The sequence below is a fragment of the Varanus komodoensis genome, unplaced genomic scaffold (assembly GCF_004798865.1).
Source record: "Varanus komodoensis strain SLA01 unplaced genomic scaffold, ASM479886v1 scaffold10, whole genome shotgun sequence".
In the NCBI taxonomy this organism is placed as follows: domain Eukaryota; kingdom Metazoa; phylum Chordata; class Lepidosauria; order Squamata; family Varanidae; genus Varanus; species Varanus komodoensis.
Genome location: NW_025335269.1, coordinates 14418077 through 14435975, shown reverse-complemented (window position 1 = coordinate 14435975; position 17899 = coordinate 14418077). Strand labels below are relative to the sequence as shown.

General features: G+C 39.8%; 1 protein-coding gene across 4 annotated transcripts in view; it reads right to left on the bottom strand.

Annotated features, from left to right (window-relative positions):
- ELMO1 (engulfment and cell motility 1) overlaps positions 1 to 17899 on the bottom strand; it is a 334494-nt gene that overhangs the window by 223028 nt on the left and 93567 nt on the right. For 3 of the 4 annotated variants that reach the window (XM_044454468.1, XM_044454459.1, XM_044454476.1), the window contains 2 exons: positions 16328 to 16378; positions 4830 to 4999 (listed from right to left, as the gene is read on the bottom strand). In XM_044454468.1, the coding sequence (XP_044310403.1) occupies positions 4830 to 4999; positions 16328 to 16378 (221 nt within the window). Of the gene's footprint in view, positions 1 to 4829; positions 5005 to 16327; positions 16379 to 17899 lie in introns of all 4 variants that reach the window. The other variant, XM_044454483.1, reaches the window with a different exon arrangement.

The following is a 17899-nucleotide window of genomic DNA, read 5'->3' as shown; positions in this document are numbered from 1 at the left end:
AGTATTCCAACCCTTACTAGCAGAATAGCAAGCTGTGTTCAAACAATCCCTTTTAGCTACCTCCCAATCTTAACAGTTGCCACAGAAGCATGTAAAAGGACAATTTCCCTCACACCTACTAGGCTGGGAAAATTAGCCTCTGGGACCTTGTGTTCCTTGCTTCTTAGCAAAAAAGCACCAACAAAGGGGGGATTGTTTAGGTTCAAGTGTGATCAAGCAGAAGCCCATGGATTCCAGCCCCTACCTAAATTTGTAGCAGAAAGGAAACACATTTCTGGATGTGATTTAACATTTCCAAAAGCATTGCTCACAATGTAAAATGAGAGGATGCGCCAGAGATTTCTTTTTCGTTTTCTTTTTTTCTTTTGGCGGGGGGGGGGGGGGGGGGGAGGTTTCTAGCCTGGGGAGACTAGATCACTTCCCTTTTGAACTATTTTCTTTGAAAAATTACTTGTGCTCCTATTTGTGTTGCTGGAGTATCACTGAGGACAGAATTAGATCTTTTGAAGCTCAGATTTGGGCCATAACTTTTAGATTCTGGGTCAAGCTTTTATTCTCCAAAAAGTCAAACAGATACTTAGACCTACTGCAAGCAGACTCCTATCAAAGCTCATGGAGCAAATTGGATGAAAGTCATTATCTGGACTTTAGGAATTTCTCCTCATGATCTGAAAGAACGAGGACCTACTGCAGCTCTGAATTTGAATTTGAATACTAGAAGTACCATGATCAGAGCATGTACAGTGTGCTCACCTTTTTATTGAGGTTTAACATTGCCACATTCTCTTCCAGCTTATTTTGATTTCCTGACAGTTCCACACTAGATGAGTATTCATGCTGGCCTTTCCGCATGGGAGTAATTGGGACATTTAAATAAAGTGTCTTATCTTGAGAGTGTGTGTCAATGCAGTTCTCTCCAGCACTGTCTATTCGACTATGACTTGCCTAATGTGGCAAGAGATAGTTGGATAAAACGTTTTATTCAGGACTCTATAATTTGGATAAATTGAGGTTTCTTTTGGCAGGAATGGATTTAATATAACACTGGCAGTTGCAAAGTTCTTTTCTCAGTTAAGATTAAAAACTACTACTTGTGTGTGTGTGGGGGAGGGGGGGCTTTTTTCATCAGCTGGAAAAAAACTACCATCATTTTTAAAGATTATTATTAATATGGTCTTATTTTTACTGATTGCATGAAAGACCCACCAGGAGTAGCTGAGGAGTAGGATGAAAAATAATGCTTAGAATTTTTAAAATGTTTCATACTTGAAGCACAGTCTTTATTGTAGAAAATGGAGTCCCCATCAAATGGAACATCAAGAACAGATTTGAGCAGTGAAACCAGTTTAACCCTGGGTTAAAGTTCAGCATTTAGATAATTAAAATTTAGGCTATTTTTGTAGATTTGAATATATTTTTCCTGTTGAATCAGGTTGAAAGGAGAAGCAATCAATATTCTTAACTGAATTATCTTCCCTAGACCTGGGCTTTCCTAAAAATAATATCTCAGGAAACAAAGAAATTCAAGCTGATCCTGCTTGTCAGCAAAGTTCCTGTGAGGTTAACCAGACTAGGCATGTCTTTGTTTTATATGATATTATTTCCAAACGTTGAAGACACAATAGTTTTTCTTTTGGGGGTCACGAGTGATGGCTGATATTCTGGAATTAGTGGGCCAGAAGCATCCCAGTAATCCTTAGCAGCTTTGTGAGAAAATGTAATGCCTTTTCAAACGACTCCAAAATTCAAACAATTATAAACAACTATACACTAACACACACATTCAAGCTGTATGAACCAGTCACAGACTTCTGCTCTTACTAATACTAATAGAAGAAAATCTGAAAGGGAATAGCAATATAATACTAAAGAATAATAGTGAAGGGGTGCTAGCTTAGACATTTGCCTACCACAGTACGCTCACTGTTTGGCCTGGAAGCAACTCTGGATTATGTTGCTGGCTCCTTCCCAAAGGGACAGCAGCTCCTTTTGGAATTTCCCATGCCACAAAGGCTTAATACTTGCTGAATGTGCACTGATATCTGCCAGGAGCCACTTCCAGCAGAGACAAATTTTGCCTATTTCTGACGAGACGCACTCCTTTCTGGCTTATTTGGCAAAACTGTTGGTTATACATCATGAAAGGCCCTTGACTTCCAATTCAGTTAGGCTCATTTGAAGATTGGAGGGGGAATGCGGGGGACAGAAAATGATTGTCTGAGGATGAGAGCTGTGCAACATAGAATCTAAATCCTACCCCCACCCCAAATCTCCACATTCTATGTGAAGATTAAATCAACTAAAGGGCCATGCAATGGTATGTTCTGTTTGCAAGACTAGAGATATCCTAGGATATATTTTGACAAGAATTGAACTGGCAGAGGGCCGTGAGGGGTCACTGGGGTGGCAGGGAGGGGAGATCTTGCAATAAAGGGCAGAAATCTAGGCTGAATGCATGCCACAGGAAAGATGGCCCAGTATACAGTATATGTGCAAAGAGCTTTAGTATTTACTCTTAGAACTACTACAGCACATTCATTAGCAGAATTAAGCCATGCCCAGGGGAAAAGAATTATTTAGTTAGAATTCTGTCAACATGAAGATCATTTAAGATCATGAACAAGAGGTAGGAGGAATATACACTTCCAAATTGAAGATAACAGCATACCTTCTTCTTGCTACCAAGGGCACTTCAATCTACAGCATTCTAAGTAGAATTCTTAGAATAGTAGAAAGAAGCAATTTACATTCTACGTGAGAAAAACCAATGTTCTCAAGTACATGAGGAGAGGATGCACAATATCTCCAATGTAAAATGCTGCTAATTATCAGTGTCCCTCACCTATGTCTACCTTTTAAAATATGCTTAAAAGAGAATGAAATCTCATTCTTATATCCTCATATCTAACTTATCAACAAGGTGTTATATGGACTGCAGGTCTGTAGTGCTGGACATTCGGTGCCCTGAACTGCACATCTAAAACTGCGCTTCATGTGTACAAGGACATGGCACCACCTCTCCAGGATGTCCTCTAAGTCCGATTTTTTCAGTGGCCACTGCTTTCAGTACACACATTTTCAAACTGTTTTATCTCTGGAACAATCAGGACTAGAAACTTAGTTTTGAATTTGGAGTTGACAAATATGTAGGGACCTATGGATTTCCAAATACTGCTTAGCTGTAACACACATAATATGGCTATGCAAAATGTTTTCAACTCTGCTTATGAGGGTTACATGCTTTAATTAAGCACCAAAGTTAATTAGCTCATTTTAACTTTAGCCCACATTAGACACACAGATATTCCTGCACACCAAACACGGGAAAAATATCATAAGCATGATTTTTGCTGAAAACAATATCCAAAGAAAGTAGACAGTGGTAATAGTAGTACTCTAAAAGGCAAATTATGTTTTTTCCTTTTCACATTAGAATCAGCAAGGAAATGAAGCTACCAATACTCAGTTGAAATCAATATGTATCAATATATATTTCAGACCTAAATTCTCCACTATGCTAATAGACCATGATCTTGTGTTTTGTTAAAGCACTTTAGCTTTGGTATAGTATTGTAATAGGAAATATTTCCATGCCTCCTAATTTCTAAATCTGATGAGAAACAAAATATTAAAGATAACCTTTCCTGCCAACAATGTGAGATATGGGCCAGCCACTGTGTGTATATGTGCATGGGGTGGGGTGGGTATTTTAAAAACCATCTGGCTTCTCAAAAAGGCTGAGGCTGAACAATGTGTACATGAATATATGCCGGAGTGCAGCATATATTAAGTGGTTCACTATCTCTTCCTTGCTAAAGGTAAATGTACTATTCAAAAATTATTTAAGTTCTGTCAACTGACACACTAAACACTAGCTGTGTAAAGGTGAAACATTGAAACCTTGTATGTATTTAGGCAAGATTACATTTGCAAAAAATGCTACACTTTGCATACCTCACAGCTGAAAATGAAATGGCTGCATCTATGTATTTATTTGTTTACTTAGTTGTTACATTTATATTATCCCTACCTTTCCTCCATGGAGCCCAAGGAGGCAAACGTGATTCCCCTTCTCTCCATATATTGTCTGTCTCATGTGCAAAAAATTATGCATTTGCTAATGCAATACATTTAAGAGGGCTGTGATCTCATACTTAAATTCTAGTTGTCAGAATCACAGATTCAGGGGGAAAGGGGTTTAGACCAAAAGTGCAAAGTCTCTTACACTTCATTACTGGCAGCTAGAGCCCTCAGCTAAAATATGCTGGCATTTTGGGACCTGCCCTTGTGCTTTCAATACACCCATTACTGGAATGTGGCTCCCAAACAATTCTTCAAAACTGAATTTGGCCCCTAGACTGGAAGAGACTTTGCATTCTTAGACCAGGATGTTGAGGCAAGGGCTAACCAGTGGTTTTGGGGGAATCCTAATAGAGTCTACCAATTAAGAAAGCCATCCCTACTCCCAAATATACAGCAGGCTCAAACTCTAATTGAGGAAAGACTTAAGTATCATAAGTTTCAGAAAGATAACTTTGATTTGTGTCTGTATATTTGCATATCCTTTTAAGCCAGGAAATGTTTATTTAAAAGCTTCTTTGTTAATCTTTCTAGCTTTGAGGGCAGATAACTGATACAAACTGCCCTACTAGAGTAACTACTTCTCTTAAACTTGTCACACATAAAACTCTCATTTATTTCAATGTTAAGTGTAGAAACTATTGTTTTATCATTAATTCATTTTTTAAATCAGAAAAGGTAGATTTTCTGACTTATCTCAGTAACATGAACATGTGCAAAATCGAGTAGCATTACAGGAGAATACTTACTCAGTGCCACTTTCCACCATCTGTGTTAGAAGGGAAATACCATCTAGATTGATAAATTCTTGGGCAAATGTTACATCACGCGAATAACTAGCTAAGTCTTTCAGTGCTTCCAACTTGGCATCCATACTAGAAGACTGGATCCTTTCATGGAGCTGAAGTGCATTTTGGGTCTCACCAAAGACAGAACATTGAAGAAAAGAAAGAGTGGGGAGAGAGAAAAAGAAACACGGACCTTAATTTCAAGTGAAACTTTCACATGGTTGAAAAACACATTAAATAATGATACAACATTTTATAAAACAAACGCTTATGGGGTGTTACAGTTTTTCAGGGTTCATCTACATAGCATAGGGGCAGAAAACATGCTATCTGTGGGGCACAGGTGGCTGTCCTGGCCTGCCTGCAGGCCTGCCTGCCTAGCCCAATGTGCCACTGAATATCTGCTGAAATTTGATGGAACGGCAGCAAAATAGAGCTGGTTTCTATTTCCAATATTTATTTTTTGATTTGTATCCTGCCTTTTTCCTACAAAGGGCTCAAGGCAGCTTACATCATTCTTCTCTTCCATCTTATCCCCACAACAACCCTGTGAGGTAGGTTGGGCTGAGAGTCTGTGACTGGCCCAAAGTCACCCAGTTGGCTGCATGGCTGAGCGGGGACTAGAACCCAGATCGTCTGAGACCCAGTCCCATGCCCTTAACCACTACACCGCACTGGCTCTCCACAGTACACCACAATGTAACAAGCCTTGCTTTGCTACCACGCTCCAGCAGCACTGCAGCCAAAGATTGCCATTAGTAAATAAAAATCAACAGTAGTGTTATCAACTGTGGGTGGCATATTCAGTCATCTATTTTGGGGTGTGAGCCTAGTGAGTTTACAGGGAAACTGGACCCCAGAACCCTGGAAGATCCTTGGGCCATATAATAACTCTAAAAGACACCTGGTACATGTTCATCCAGTTGACCCATGTGTGCTATGTCAGCTCAGATTATTATCTCACCTGGCATTGGTTGTCCATGCAGCAGCTGGCATGGGCTGAATTCACTGAAATTCAGTTTAGGCACTGAGAAATGTACCTATTCTGTCCAGCTTTACCCTCTGCCCAGTTCAGCTTTGCCATATAGATACTTTCCACACCTTTTGCCCTGCCACCAACTGCTAACCCCTCTCCTTCAGGCCAAACCCAGCTAACAGATGGCCTCTACCTGGTCACCTAAACATTAGGGAGTCTTGTTTCTGCTGTTTGTGCTTCATCAGTTGCAGGAACTCTTCCTGCCTAAATGTATCACATTATTCAAACAGAACTCAAAGTAGCTAACATTTCTTTGGAAAGAAAATATTAAAAATGTATCATACCCCCATCTCTAAAAACTTATAAAATTATTCATTTAAAACATTTGTATCCTGTCTTTATCTAAAATGGATCTCAAGATCACTTACAAACCAAAAGCATAACAGCACAATTAAAATACAAATGCAATATAAAAATATACAGTAAAATAATCCCAATTATCTGACAAAACAATCAACCCTTAAAATACTGGGTGAATAAAACGGTTTTGGCCTGGTGCAAAAAAGAACAAAGTTTTGGCACCAGACACCCCTCCCTGAGCTGCAGGTGTCGAAGCGAACATTGTAAACCAACAACAAAAACAATTTCTGAGAGTAGTTGAGAAAGCTGAGACAGTTTTATCCCAAAATAATGAAGCAAATTCTAAGAGCACTAAGATAAAAGCTGTTATATAGCAATATTTTAACTGCATAAAGCAATAAAGGATTGAATTCTGATGTTACTTGGCAAGGTATTTCATAGGGTTAACTGGAGGAATAAATAACATATGGGAGCTGCCCCAGATGTATAAGGAACCAATTCTGAGCAAGCAGCAGAAGAAAATGAGAACCCTGGTCAGCTCTGTGACAGAGCATGGAGCAGGGGAAAAGGGAGGGCTCTGTCTTACTTTTCCACCCACATAATGGGAAGCTATGTCAGGAGAATTTCATGGAAAGAATGGGGTTGTCTTGCCTTGTGGCTGCTTCTAAGCCATTGGGCTCCTAATAAACATAGGTGTTGACCCAAGACTTAAAGAAAACACAACAAAATCTAATTGGATATTCTCACATACATTACACTAATCTTATAACACAAATGTATAAGTTATCAGATGCAACCAAAACAGCAATAAAGGTAGGTTAAAAATAATAAAACATACAATTTCATAATTGCAGAAATGTTATAGTTTTCAAGATAAAATGTTTGTCCTGTGGTAAAATGCTTCCTGGACAGTTTGATTTCAGGATACAGATGGAGGGCTGTATGATTGAATGGTTCTGGCAAAGAGTGGAGGCATCATTAAAAAAAGGAAACTAGCTAGGTTAGAACCCTTCTTCCTTAGTTCTCTATATGCTCAGAGTTTCTTTTCCTTTTAAAGTAGGAGAAATTTCAATGGCCAGCTTTAGATATAACAGCAATCATCATGGTAAATGACCATGATGGGTTGTGATGAAGTGCCAAGCATACACAATAAGCCCCACAGGTGATTGGATTCATTGTGGTTGCTTTGTTCTGTTCTCCTGCCTCCTTCCCTCTTATTCCTCCTGGTAGCATCTCTGTGCGGAAGAATGAGGCTACTCTCTTTGACATTCACAAGTGCAAGTCGATTTCAACTCATCACAACTGTCAAAGAGTCGCTGCTGTACAATGGTGAGAACAGGGAGGTCAGCAGGCACCCTCACCTCCTGCTGCAGGGGAAATCTCTGGAGGAGGAAGCAAGGGTGCCTAACCTCCTCTGCACTGGTGCCCTGTTCTTGGGGCAGCTTCACCAAGCCCACAGCTGAAGCCAGGAAGGGAGCCATGGGCCTTATGGCATTGCTCCATTCCTCAAGCAGCCCTGCCAAAATCATTTCTGGCTCTCAGATCCTGCCTGGGAGCAAACCACACAGGCAGGAATTAGGAACACGTGATTTTCTCAGCATACTCATTTGTTCTGAGGCCTGTCTCACAAAGTGTTGTGTTGTCTGACTTCAGATGATACGACAAGCAATTCAAGTAGGAGGAAACCTTAGAACAAACTATTGTGTCCTATTGTGGTCACTATGGTTGGTCACAGTTGGGTTTGGATAATATGATAAACAACCATGGTTCTTTACAGTTGTTGTCGTGCTGTGTGTACCCAGTCAAGATGTGATTGTTCCCTTCTGTAGCCTAAAATGGCAGGGCCTAAGAACAAATTTTCTGCATGGCATGTTTTCCTAGGGTACCATTCATTCTATTGTCTGAACTGCTATCATTTTAAAAAACATGTTTAATTCGGCCACAGGCTATATTCCACCACAAACCATGCAAACATTTTATGTATTTATAGATTATCTAATTTTATGATTCAGTTTGCTACACAACAATGTAAAGTTATCACCACATTTGGGGTGCAGTGAAGTCTTGACTGGCTAAAGACACAAAAAATTAGTGAACTCAGCTGCATGATGCAATATTCTCTGTTGGCAGATAAATATACACAGATGGGAACAGGCAGAGGAGTTGGAGAAATATTATTACAAATTGAGAACAGAAGGCTGAGCAATGCAAGAGATAGGTGTGGCCCATCACAGTGCTGAGTCAAAAACAATCAAAGTCCAGTGAAAAGGGCAAAGAATTCAACCAGTGTGGGCATGGTCCTTTCTTAATTGGCAGTGAACTAGCAAAGCAAAATTGTATGTTAGCCTTCCCCAACCTCCAGGTGTCAGACTACAACTCATATCAACTTCAGCAATGGTCAGGCATAATAGAAGCTGTATTCCATCTGGAGGAGCAAATTGACATCTGATGATAGTCAATGAATTTCTGAGTAATAATTTCCAGTCTCTACTGACCCCACACAGTGTCAAATTTGCAAATAATTTCCAGATGTAGCTTCATTCTAGCGTTCCCCTCTAATCATAAATTAGCAAGTTGCCTAAGACCATGCATCTGACTGAAGAATGAGTCAAGGTAATCCTCATGTTCCTAATTCTCCAATAAAGAAAATTCATGATTCAGGCGTTATTCTGCATAGGCACAGAGGCTTTTGTTAACAGCAGTAACCACTTGCATTGGCTATGCTCAAGGAAAATGCCAGTGAATCTTCACACATCATTCATGAGCAAAAGTGCCTGATTGCTTCCTTTTGGCTCCTCCCACCAGCAGTAACTGCATCAGTAACCAGGACCGCATAGTAAGAAAAAGCTCAGGACCATTGTTGTTCTCCAAACAACCACAGTCTGGTTTCAATCTTTCCTCCAAGAAATGCAGGGAGCATATCTGGGTTTCCTTAAAACAGCCCCTTGAACGGGACCATAATAACTGAAGAATCACCTTCCTCTATAATGGAGGTGGGCAATATGGAGAAGTTTCCTGCTACATGGTGTGAAATGATCAAAGGCATCTATGACTTCAACATTTAATGCTTTGATAACTCTGTTCTGTCATGCTGCTCTAGTTATGCACCAGAACTTATCGACAGTGCTTTGAGCATACGAAATAGGATAAAAGGAAGATTGTATGATCTGGGGTAACAAACTTGTGGTCACCAAGGCGTTTTGGGCCTGTAACTTTCATTAGCCCTAGTTAGCATAGTCACTGGTGAGGGCTGATGGGAATTGTATGTTAAAGCATCTGAATGGCCATACATTGCTCTACATCAACAATTCTACATGGAATTGTTATATTCCTAACAATTCCAGTAATTTTTGACATCTCAGCATCAAGTTCTTATATCAGCAGAAATACTGGAGATGGGTACCCAAGAGGACCTTTTCCATCACTGTGGCCAAAACATAGAATAAACTTCTAATGGTGGTCCTGTCTGTCCCCTTCACTGCTTGTTTTTAGATAGGCAGTAAAATCTGTTCACGTTTCAACCAGCCTTAAGGCTGCAAGCCTGTGCTTGTTTAGACAGAAAAACTCCTACAATTCCCAGCATCCCCTGGCCAGCATATAGGGCTTTTTTCTGTCTAAACATGAATAGGAAAATACCTCAAGTCATTTTCTGCAGGTTCTACCTTATTTTGCTCTTGCAAGGGTTTAATATTATTCTTGGTTTTTTTGATACTTTGTTTTTCAATTAGTACATATTCTTTTAGTTTTTTTTTAAATTGCAAGCAATTTTGAATCTTTTATAGAAAGGCCCAGTGCTAAATACTGGGAAATTTTAAAAAATCTTGCTTTGAAACTTGAGAGAATCAACAAAAGCCATAACAAAGTTCTTCAAGCAGTGGTTCTCATTTACCAACAACCATCTGGAATTAGTGCAACAAGGCTCTACAAAACAGAACCAAGCAAGGCAGAACAGATTTAGCATGTTTACAGACTGAACAAATATTTTCTTTTAGCAAAGGAGGGGTGGGATGGAGCAAGAGAAAGAAAGAAAGAAACTGCTAGCTGTCTTGTGCTGCAACTGGCCAGAGTAACATTGGTTGCTGTCACGACAGAGAGATGGAAACATAGCTTCACTCAGCGTGGCGCCTTCACTGATCCTAGCTCCTGTTGCCATAGTGCTTTATGAGCATTCCTATGGAACACAGACTCTCTCTCCCCTCTCTCTGTCATTGGCATTAAAATGACACCTACAGGACATGTACTGTGCGCAGTTTCCAAGGAGTTCTCAACAATTTGTGATCCATGGTAGGCAGGAGGGAGTGTGTGCAGCTCATCAAGACATATAATTTTGGTTACAAATAAACTATCCATAGTTATGATACGTTTCTAAAAACCAGAAACTATCCACACAGAAACATTCATCTGATTTTTTTTTTTAAACTGTGTTTGGAGAGATTTGAAAAGGGATGCTGCTTAAAAATAATGAAGGTACTTCGCACGGCATGTCCCCTCTGAGGAAGATGGGGGAAATCAGTTCAGCAGTCTGTCTCAGAAGGCTTTCCATGTCTGCTTTTGCATGACACTCTCAGTTGCGGTGCTTTAAATGACTGAGACAATGTTAATAGGTTGTTAAGTTAAATGAGAGAAAGAGAGTAAATGAGCTTTTAGAGTGAAAGAAATGTGGAATTCTACATGGAAAACCAACCAGATCTTTGGAGGCTGAAACTCCAGTTAAAAGGAGCTGTGATTTAAAGCCTGGATAATGTGCTGATAAGCCATTACCAGTTACGGGAGACACTACTGAGCCAGAAGGCCCATGGCCTGACTCAGTTCCCTGTGTTCCAGTGATAATATGGGGTAGGCAAGCCAATGCCCTCCAGTTGTTTTGGACTGCAATTAGCATCCTTCCTGGGCACTGGCCATTCTGGCTGGTATTACTGGACCTGTAGTGCAGCATGCCATGTTGAATATCCCTGAGATAAAAGATAAGTAAGCAGACGCATTATGGACTACTTGCGAGTGTCGTGAGGGTCCGTCTGAACAACTGTAACCCAGTTTGTCCCCACTATGGTAGCTTTACAGCACAACATCCAGATTGTTTAGGTACTACATCCCCCTTTACAAATAGTCTAATTTTGAACACACACCAAATTCTCTCAAACTTATTAATATACAAATACATGAGCCAGCAATCATCACTACTATGTGACACCATCTTTCTCAGCTCCGTAGCCACTACAGTTCCCTGACTGCACTTCCTTCCAGGTCATTTACAACTATCAGTTTCCATACCACCCATCAACAGGGTAGAAGAGATGAACATATGCCTCATCCTTATTACTATAACACTTTCATTTGGATCAAAGTAGTTATACTGCTAATAACTTAGTAATGCATGAATGCTTGGGAGGAACAAATGCAACTAGTGGAACAAAAGTAGTATAAACTGAATATGTATGTAAGGTTAATGCTGTTGAGATCTGTAGAGTGGTACAGCTCTTCCTGGTGGTTTGATAGAGAAGGTAGCCTAGTTCATCCTTCAAGTACTTGCAGGATTAGGCTCAGGCCTGTAGGTGCTTTCAGGGATTAGAACCAGCAATCATGCAGACCAGCTGAAAGTCACAGAAAGTTCTATAAAAGGCTGCTCAACCTTGCCAAATTTTGCCACAATAACATGAATATTTACTGTCTTGATAATGTTCCTGCCCTGAGATCTATAATGCCTTCATCCATGACCTGACTCCACCCTGTTCTTGTCTCTGCCTCTGGTCCCTACCACATCTTTGTCGGGCATCTGGTCCTTGCATATTCCCGCCCTGCCTCGCCAGTATTTCTACCTTCACTTATTCTTGATTTTGCCTTTGCAACTGGACCTGCAATGCCTTGTTGGCATCCTCGGCATTGCCTTTATCCCTGGCCCTTTTATACCTTACCTTACATGCTTGCACTTGACTTTGTCTTTGCTCTACTACATCTTGCCAAGTCCTCCTTCCACTTCCATCACCCCTGCTGCTGGTGTTTCACCTGTAAGCAGCTGCTGTTTATGACCCCAAGTTGTCAAGTGCCACAACTGGTACTGATGCAGCTGCATAATCGTAGTATTAGTTACCTATTTCGTCTTTCACATTTGTATCCTATCCGCCTACTCCAGCATTCCCCGAGCACCACTGATGTTGATCTTGTTACTTCATGTTTGATGGATGAATAATTCCTGATTTACTCCACTTACACCATATACATGCCCAGAAACAAAAATGCACCCATCTTTGCTGCTGGTGGTATATGGTTACATATATGCAGCCAAGTTCTTTGGGGCAAAAAGACAATCTGTCCCCTAGGAGGAGATAGGAAAATTACTGCTATTACAGGATTGTTCATAGTGTGTTCCCATTTGACAAGAAGTCTCATTCTTAGGATCAATATGATTCACTTAAAGCGACATGGAAAATGGATTTGAGAGAAAATATTAGTAAGGAAGATTGAGAAAATATTTGCACAAAGAGGATGCTAAAATCTATGTCAGTAAGAATAAAGGAAAATTTCTACAAAATTGTATGAAAGTAGTATTGAACCACAGCAAAGTTGAATTATATAGATAAAATATACTCCAATTAATGTTGGAGAGGTGGTTGTGAAGTGGGCACATATTTTCATATGTGATGGGAATATGAATATAGTTCAGTAAAATATTAAGTCATAATATTAAGCATATAGACATATGCCCTGAGATTGCATTACTTCCAATGTTTGCGGAAAAAGATGGAGTTGGAACAACAAAGAATTAATAGAAAATTTAATAACTGCAGCAAGTTATTATAGCTAAGAACTGGAAAATGAAATATGATTACCAACAGTCTGATTGGTACAGAGAAGTCTGGAATATCGCTATTAGTGACAAATAAACATGTGATATTAAAATAAGAAAAGGGCACATAAAGAAAAGTTTAATCAGATTTGAGGTATATTCATTGGCTAAGTTTTAAAGAAAGGGAAGTGTTTGAGCCACCAAAATCATTACAGTTTTGCAAGGGGGGAATGTCCTCAAGTATTTCAAGGGGTTTTTTCTTCTTTTCTTTGTGACATGTATTCTTGCTCCAGTTGGTTGGGAGCACAGTAATATAATACTTATTGTATGTTAATTTTTATGTTTGTATTTTAAATGTAGTGGATTTTTGTTTGTATTGTCAATCTTTTAAAAAATCCCATTCTTTGATCAGTCAGAGTAGTTTACGTCAGGGGCACCAAACACAAGGACCAAGGGTGACAATGTTAAAGATTGGTCAATCATGATGTTTCCTTTCTAGGCTCAAAGCAACCATTCTGTATCATACCACACCTCCCATAAACCTCAATCAGCATAGACAGTAGTCAGCTTTTATGAAGTTATGGTCCAAAATATCCAGAAGGTACCAGATGTAGCAACCTGCCCCAAACTGCTAAACCTCCTTTTTAAGTGACTTTGTAAAGCTTTAGTGCAGGGGAAGGCAACTTGTAGCCCTGAAGATATATCTTGGTCTGTAACTTCCATAATTCCTCATACCCAGGGCTGATGTGAGTTGCATGCCAAAACATCTGCAGGGCCATAAATTGCCCACCCATGTCCTAGAATATAATTGAGGTACACTTTAGGTACAAATATTTGTTTGTTTGTTTAATTTATAAACCACATCAATAGTCCAGAAATGTACAAAATGTGCATTGTTTGATGGAACATTTACTAGGTAGGTTCTGTTTAAAGCTATTTAAGACTGGCAGTTTTGTTTTACATGTTTCTCTATCTATTTATCTGCATTTTTTTAAAAAAGTAAAGAAGTGTGTGCATAGGAGGGGTAAATTTACATATCCATTTAACAAGGAGAAAGAAGATGGCACTGTTCAAAAACTACTGCAGCATGCCTCAAACACTGTCATGGGACATAACCTAATGAAATACCTCATTGTATCCCATGTCATGTTACGCGGATACATTAGTCATGTCCTTGCTATTTATATGGACAGCAGCCGTGTGGCTAATTCCTCATAGCCAAGAAGGCAAGCAACAATGAAGAATCTAATTCATCACACTTTACTAATCTAATTCATCACTAAACCCACCAATGAAATGCAATCTGTTTCACGCTGACATTTAATCCAAACAACTTCATTGCACTGCACCAACAAGCATGTATTTTACCAAACCACTGAACTAATAGAAACAAGTCAGCTACACTACAAGTAGAAATACACTTAATTTTTAGGCCTTTCCGCCTGTATATTAGAAAGATTGGCTAGGGTTTCTTTAATAAACTTCTGAGGGTTGGTTTTTATACGCTCAAAGCACTGAACAAATATGTGTACCAAAATCTCAATGGTAATTTTTTCCAAATAATTAAGAATGTAGTTGATTTGTCAAAGATTATAAAGCAGATCATGAATACCTCTTTTCTAGAAAGCAATGTCTACTGTTGTTTTTATTTGTAAATACCAGTTGTGGGATTAAAATTAAAAAATGGTTATTTTCTTTAAATAAAATAATGTAGACAGTTTGGACAAAAAAAACAAGGCTGACTGTATCAGCATCCTGAGGCAAGCTCGGGGGAAAAAATACAGTTTTGCCAGTGTTTACTATGGTTCAAGTCACATCAGTGAAAAGCAAGGAAAGGTACTGGCTAGCACCTGTGACAACAGCAACACACTTCCTTCACCCTAATGTTCAAAGTGCATTTAAAGTGTGAAACTTAAACAAAACAAAACAAAACAAAACCAGAGTGGCTGGTACATGATAGAAGAACTAAGGGGTGATTCATCTCTTTGGCATGTTAAACTATCTACATATCAGCTGGGTGAGTTTTGAAACAAAGATCCTGGATAAAAATGGGAAAAAATAAGGTGCAAAGTTGGTAGGAAACACACAGACACAGCAGAAAAATCAGCTGAAGTCGCCACTCTTAGAAACATCTGCATATCTAGCATAGATATGGAAATAATTTTTCTATAAACCATGCTGTTCAGGTCTAATAAATTCCACTATAGTTGCAGAAATTATCTGAAGTGGGATAAACAGGCTGAGGTAAACTATCATATTAAGATGGAGTTTGCATGATGGCCTCCTTTTTTCCATGTCAACCCACATCTGTGGAAGAAGCAGGAGGAGCCTGTAAAATCAGGTAATGGCTATAAATGGCAAGAAAAAGTTGAAGAAACTCTCTGCAGCTCTCCGGAATAAAGAGTTTGAAATTACAGCAGCACCAAGAGTTAAAGGGCTATACAACTATAGGAATGAGACTGACAGATTCTAAGAGCCTGATAAATGTATGGGGCGGGGGGGGGCAGGCGATGGAGTTTACTGAGAAATAAAAGAGGAATGATTCACAGCAAGAACAGAAAGGAGTAAAGAAATTGGGAAAATTCAGCCAGTACTTGCTGTAACCTAGGAAACTAAGTTGCCTGCAGTGGTTTCCATATGTGGGGTGAGGGAAAGCTAGTGTAATAAATAATTGCATGAATTTTCCAACATAGAAAAGGAAATAATCAAACCAGTTGCATGTAAAATGAATGCACTCAAAGATAAATGCAACTTAGCTGAACATTAAAATAGCAAGAGGTAATTTTGTAACCACATTGACTTAGTATGTAGTGGGATGTGGGTAGGGGAGAAGGCCAAGCTTGTTAAGTCATTCAATCCCATTTCCAAATGCAGTGACTTTTAATTATGAAAATACTTGTGCATACTTATATGGGAGCAATTTCCAATGAAACATAAGTAGGAAAGCATATGATGGCACTATGAATCTTATTTTGGTATGCCGTTTCGCTGAAGAAGGTTTTGTGATGGCTATGCCATGAACCTGACTGGCCAAGCTAAGTGCATGAATGAAAAAGGACAAAAGCATCATCATCACGCTCTAGCATTACTTCCATCAGAACTGACCAGGCACCAAGCTTCTCTCCACATTGTGCAATATCATCAAGGAGTTTAAAGCCACTAGGCATTTTGTACACAGAGCATGAGACTTTTTACACTTATGTTTGGCCTTTCCTTGGAAATGATAAAACTCTAGCATCACTGATGTTTAGCGATGGCTCCCTTCTTTTAGCATGAATCAAAAACTGGTTAAAAACGAAACAAGAAAATCAAAGGAATGCAAACGTATCAGTAACTTACTGGTGATGTAGTTAATCGAAGAATTGCTCCATTTTTAATCTCATTGCGATTCTGGAAAAGAAATTGCAAAGGTCAGACATTCATAATTTTAAAAAAACCTTACATCACTCATGCAACATATATAGAATACACCAGGGGTGGCCAGACTTGCTCAACTGAAGAGCCACATGCAGTAGATGTCAGCTGTTTGAGAACTGCAGGTAGGTGCCCACAGGAGGCTGGTGGCAAAGGGGGGCCAGTGGGAGGTGAGCCACAAATGGGTGTCTGGCAGTGGCTGTGGGCAGCAAGTGGCAAGCGGGCATCTGCAAGCAGTGTCTGTGGGTAGCGTGCCTCAAGGAGCATAATAAAATCAGAGTCTCATGCCACTCCCTAGCCTTGGTCTGGCCACCCCTGGAATAGACTGATTTTGCAACAGCCATTGGCATTTCCCACTGCACATAAAAATTAATCTGCTTTCTTACTAACAATAGCTACAGGAAAGTATAGTTATTAAGCCCAGGCTTGACTTAGATACATTTGCCTTGGCTCCATATTCAGGATGGAACCTCTTTATTCATGGAAACAATTAGAGTCAAGAGCATTTCAAAATTGTTACTATTCCAAGTCACATTGGATATTATTGACAGGACTAGCTCACAGATATTCCCCCAAAAACACAAGTTGACTATTTTCCAATGATAAAGCTATTGAATTCTTCCCCAAAAAGCCTTGGGCCTTTGCTTCACAAAGGTCAAACAAATTTAAAGACATGTGTGGTATTATGTATGAGGCAATTTAACTGTGCCATCCTGTAAAGCAGGAGTGTTAAATCTCAGTTCCACCAGTCAAATTTGGAAAACCCAGGGTCCAAATCCAGCCATCCATGGTTCCTCTGATGGTCTCACACCCTTCGCCAACCCAGTTCATTTAATAGTTTCTTGCCTTTTGCCTGTTCTTTTTCCCCCATTTCTGAAGATTGAAATGGCTTAGTGACAGTAAAAACTTTAAGAGAAGATTAGTCCATAACCCCTTTGCCTTTGGCCATGCCCATCAATGTAATATGCCCCCTCCCAAGCCTCCCCAGAGGCTGAACATCCCTGTTATAAAGAAAGAGAACTCTGATTTGGCAGTTGAATTCTACCTTCAGGCTTTGTCTGTACCAGCTGTTTCCTGAGATACACCCCAGGAACAGTCTGTATCTCATTGCAAATAATGAGCTAGATGGGCCATGATCTGACTCAGTGTAAGGCGACTTCCTGAATTCCTAGCGAGAGGAAGGACTCTGGCCTCTTACTTGCCAAAGCACTAGATGAGCCTGTGCAGAAACGCTGCAGCCTGATGAGGGACAGCAGGTTATAGTCCTTTGCTGGCAGCAGATCTTTTTGTGATGCCCTTGGGGGGCTTTAATCCATTAGACAATCTCACTACATAGACTGCACACACACAAACGGTTGTGCAGGAAGTTCCCAGAGCAAGGAGGGTCGAACATAAACAGCTTCCCTCTTCTTGTGCTAGGAAGATTATAGATAGAGGCTCAATACATTCTTTGCTTGATGGGGCTGCAACTGATTCTGCTTTCATACTGCTACAACC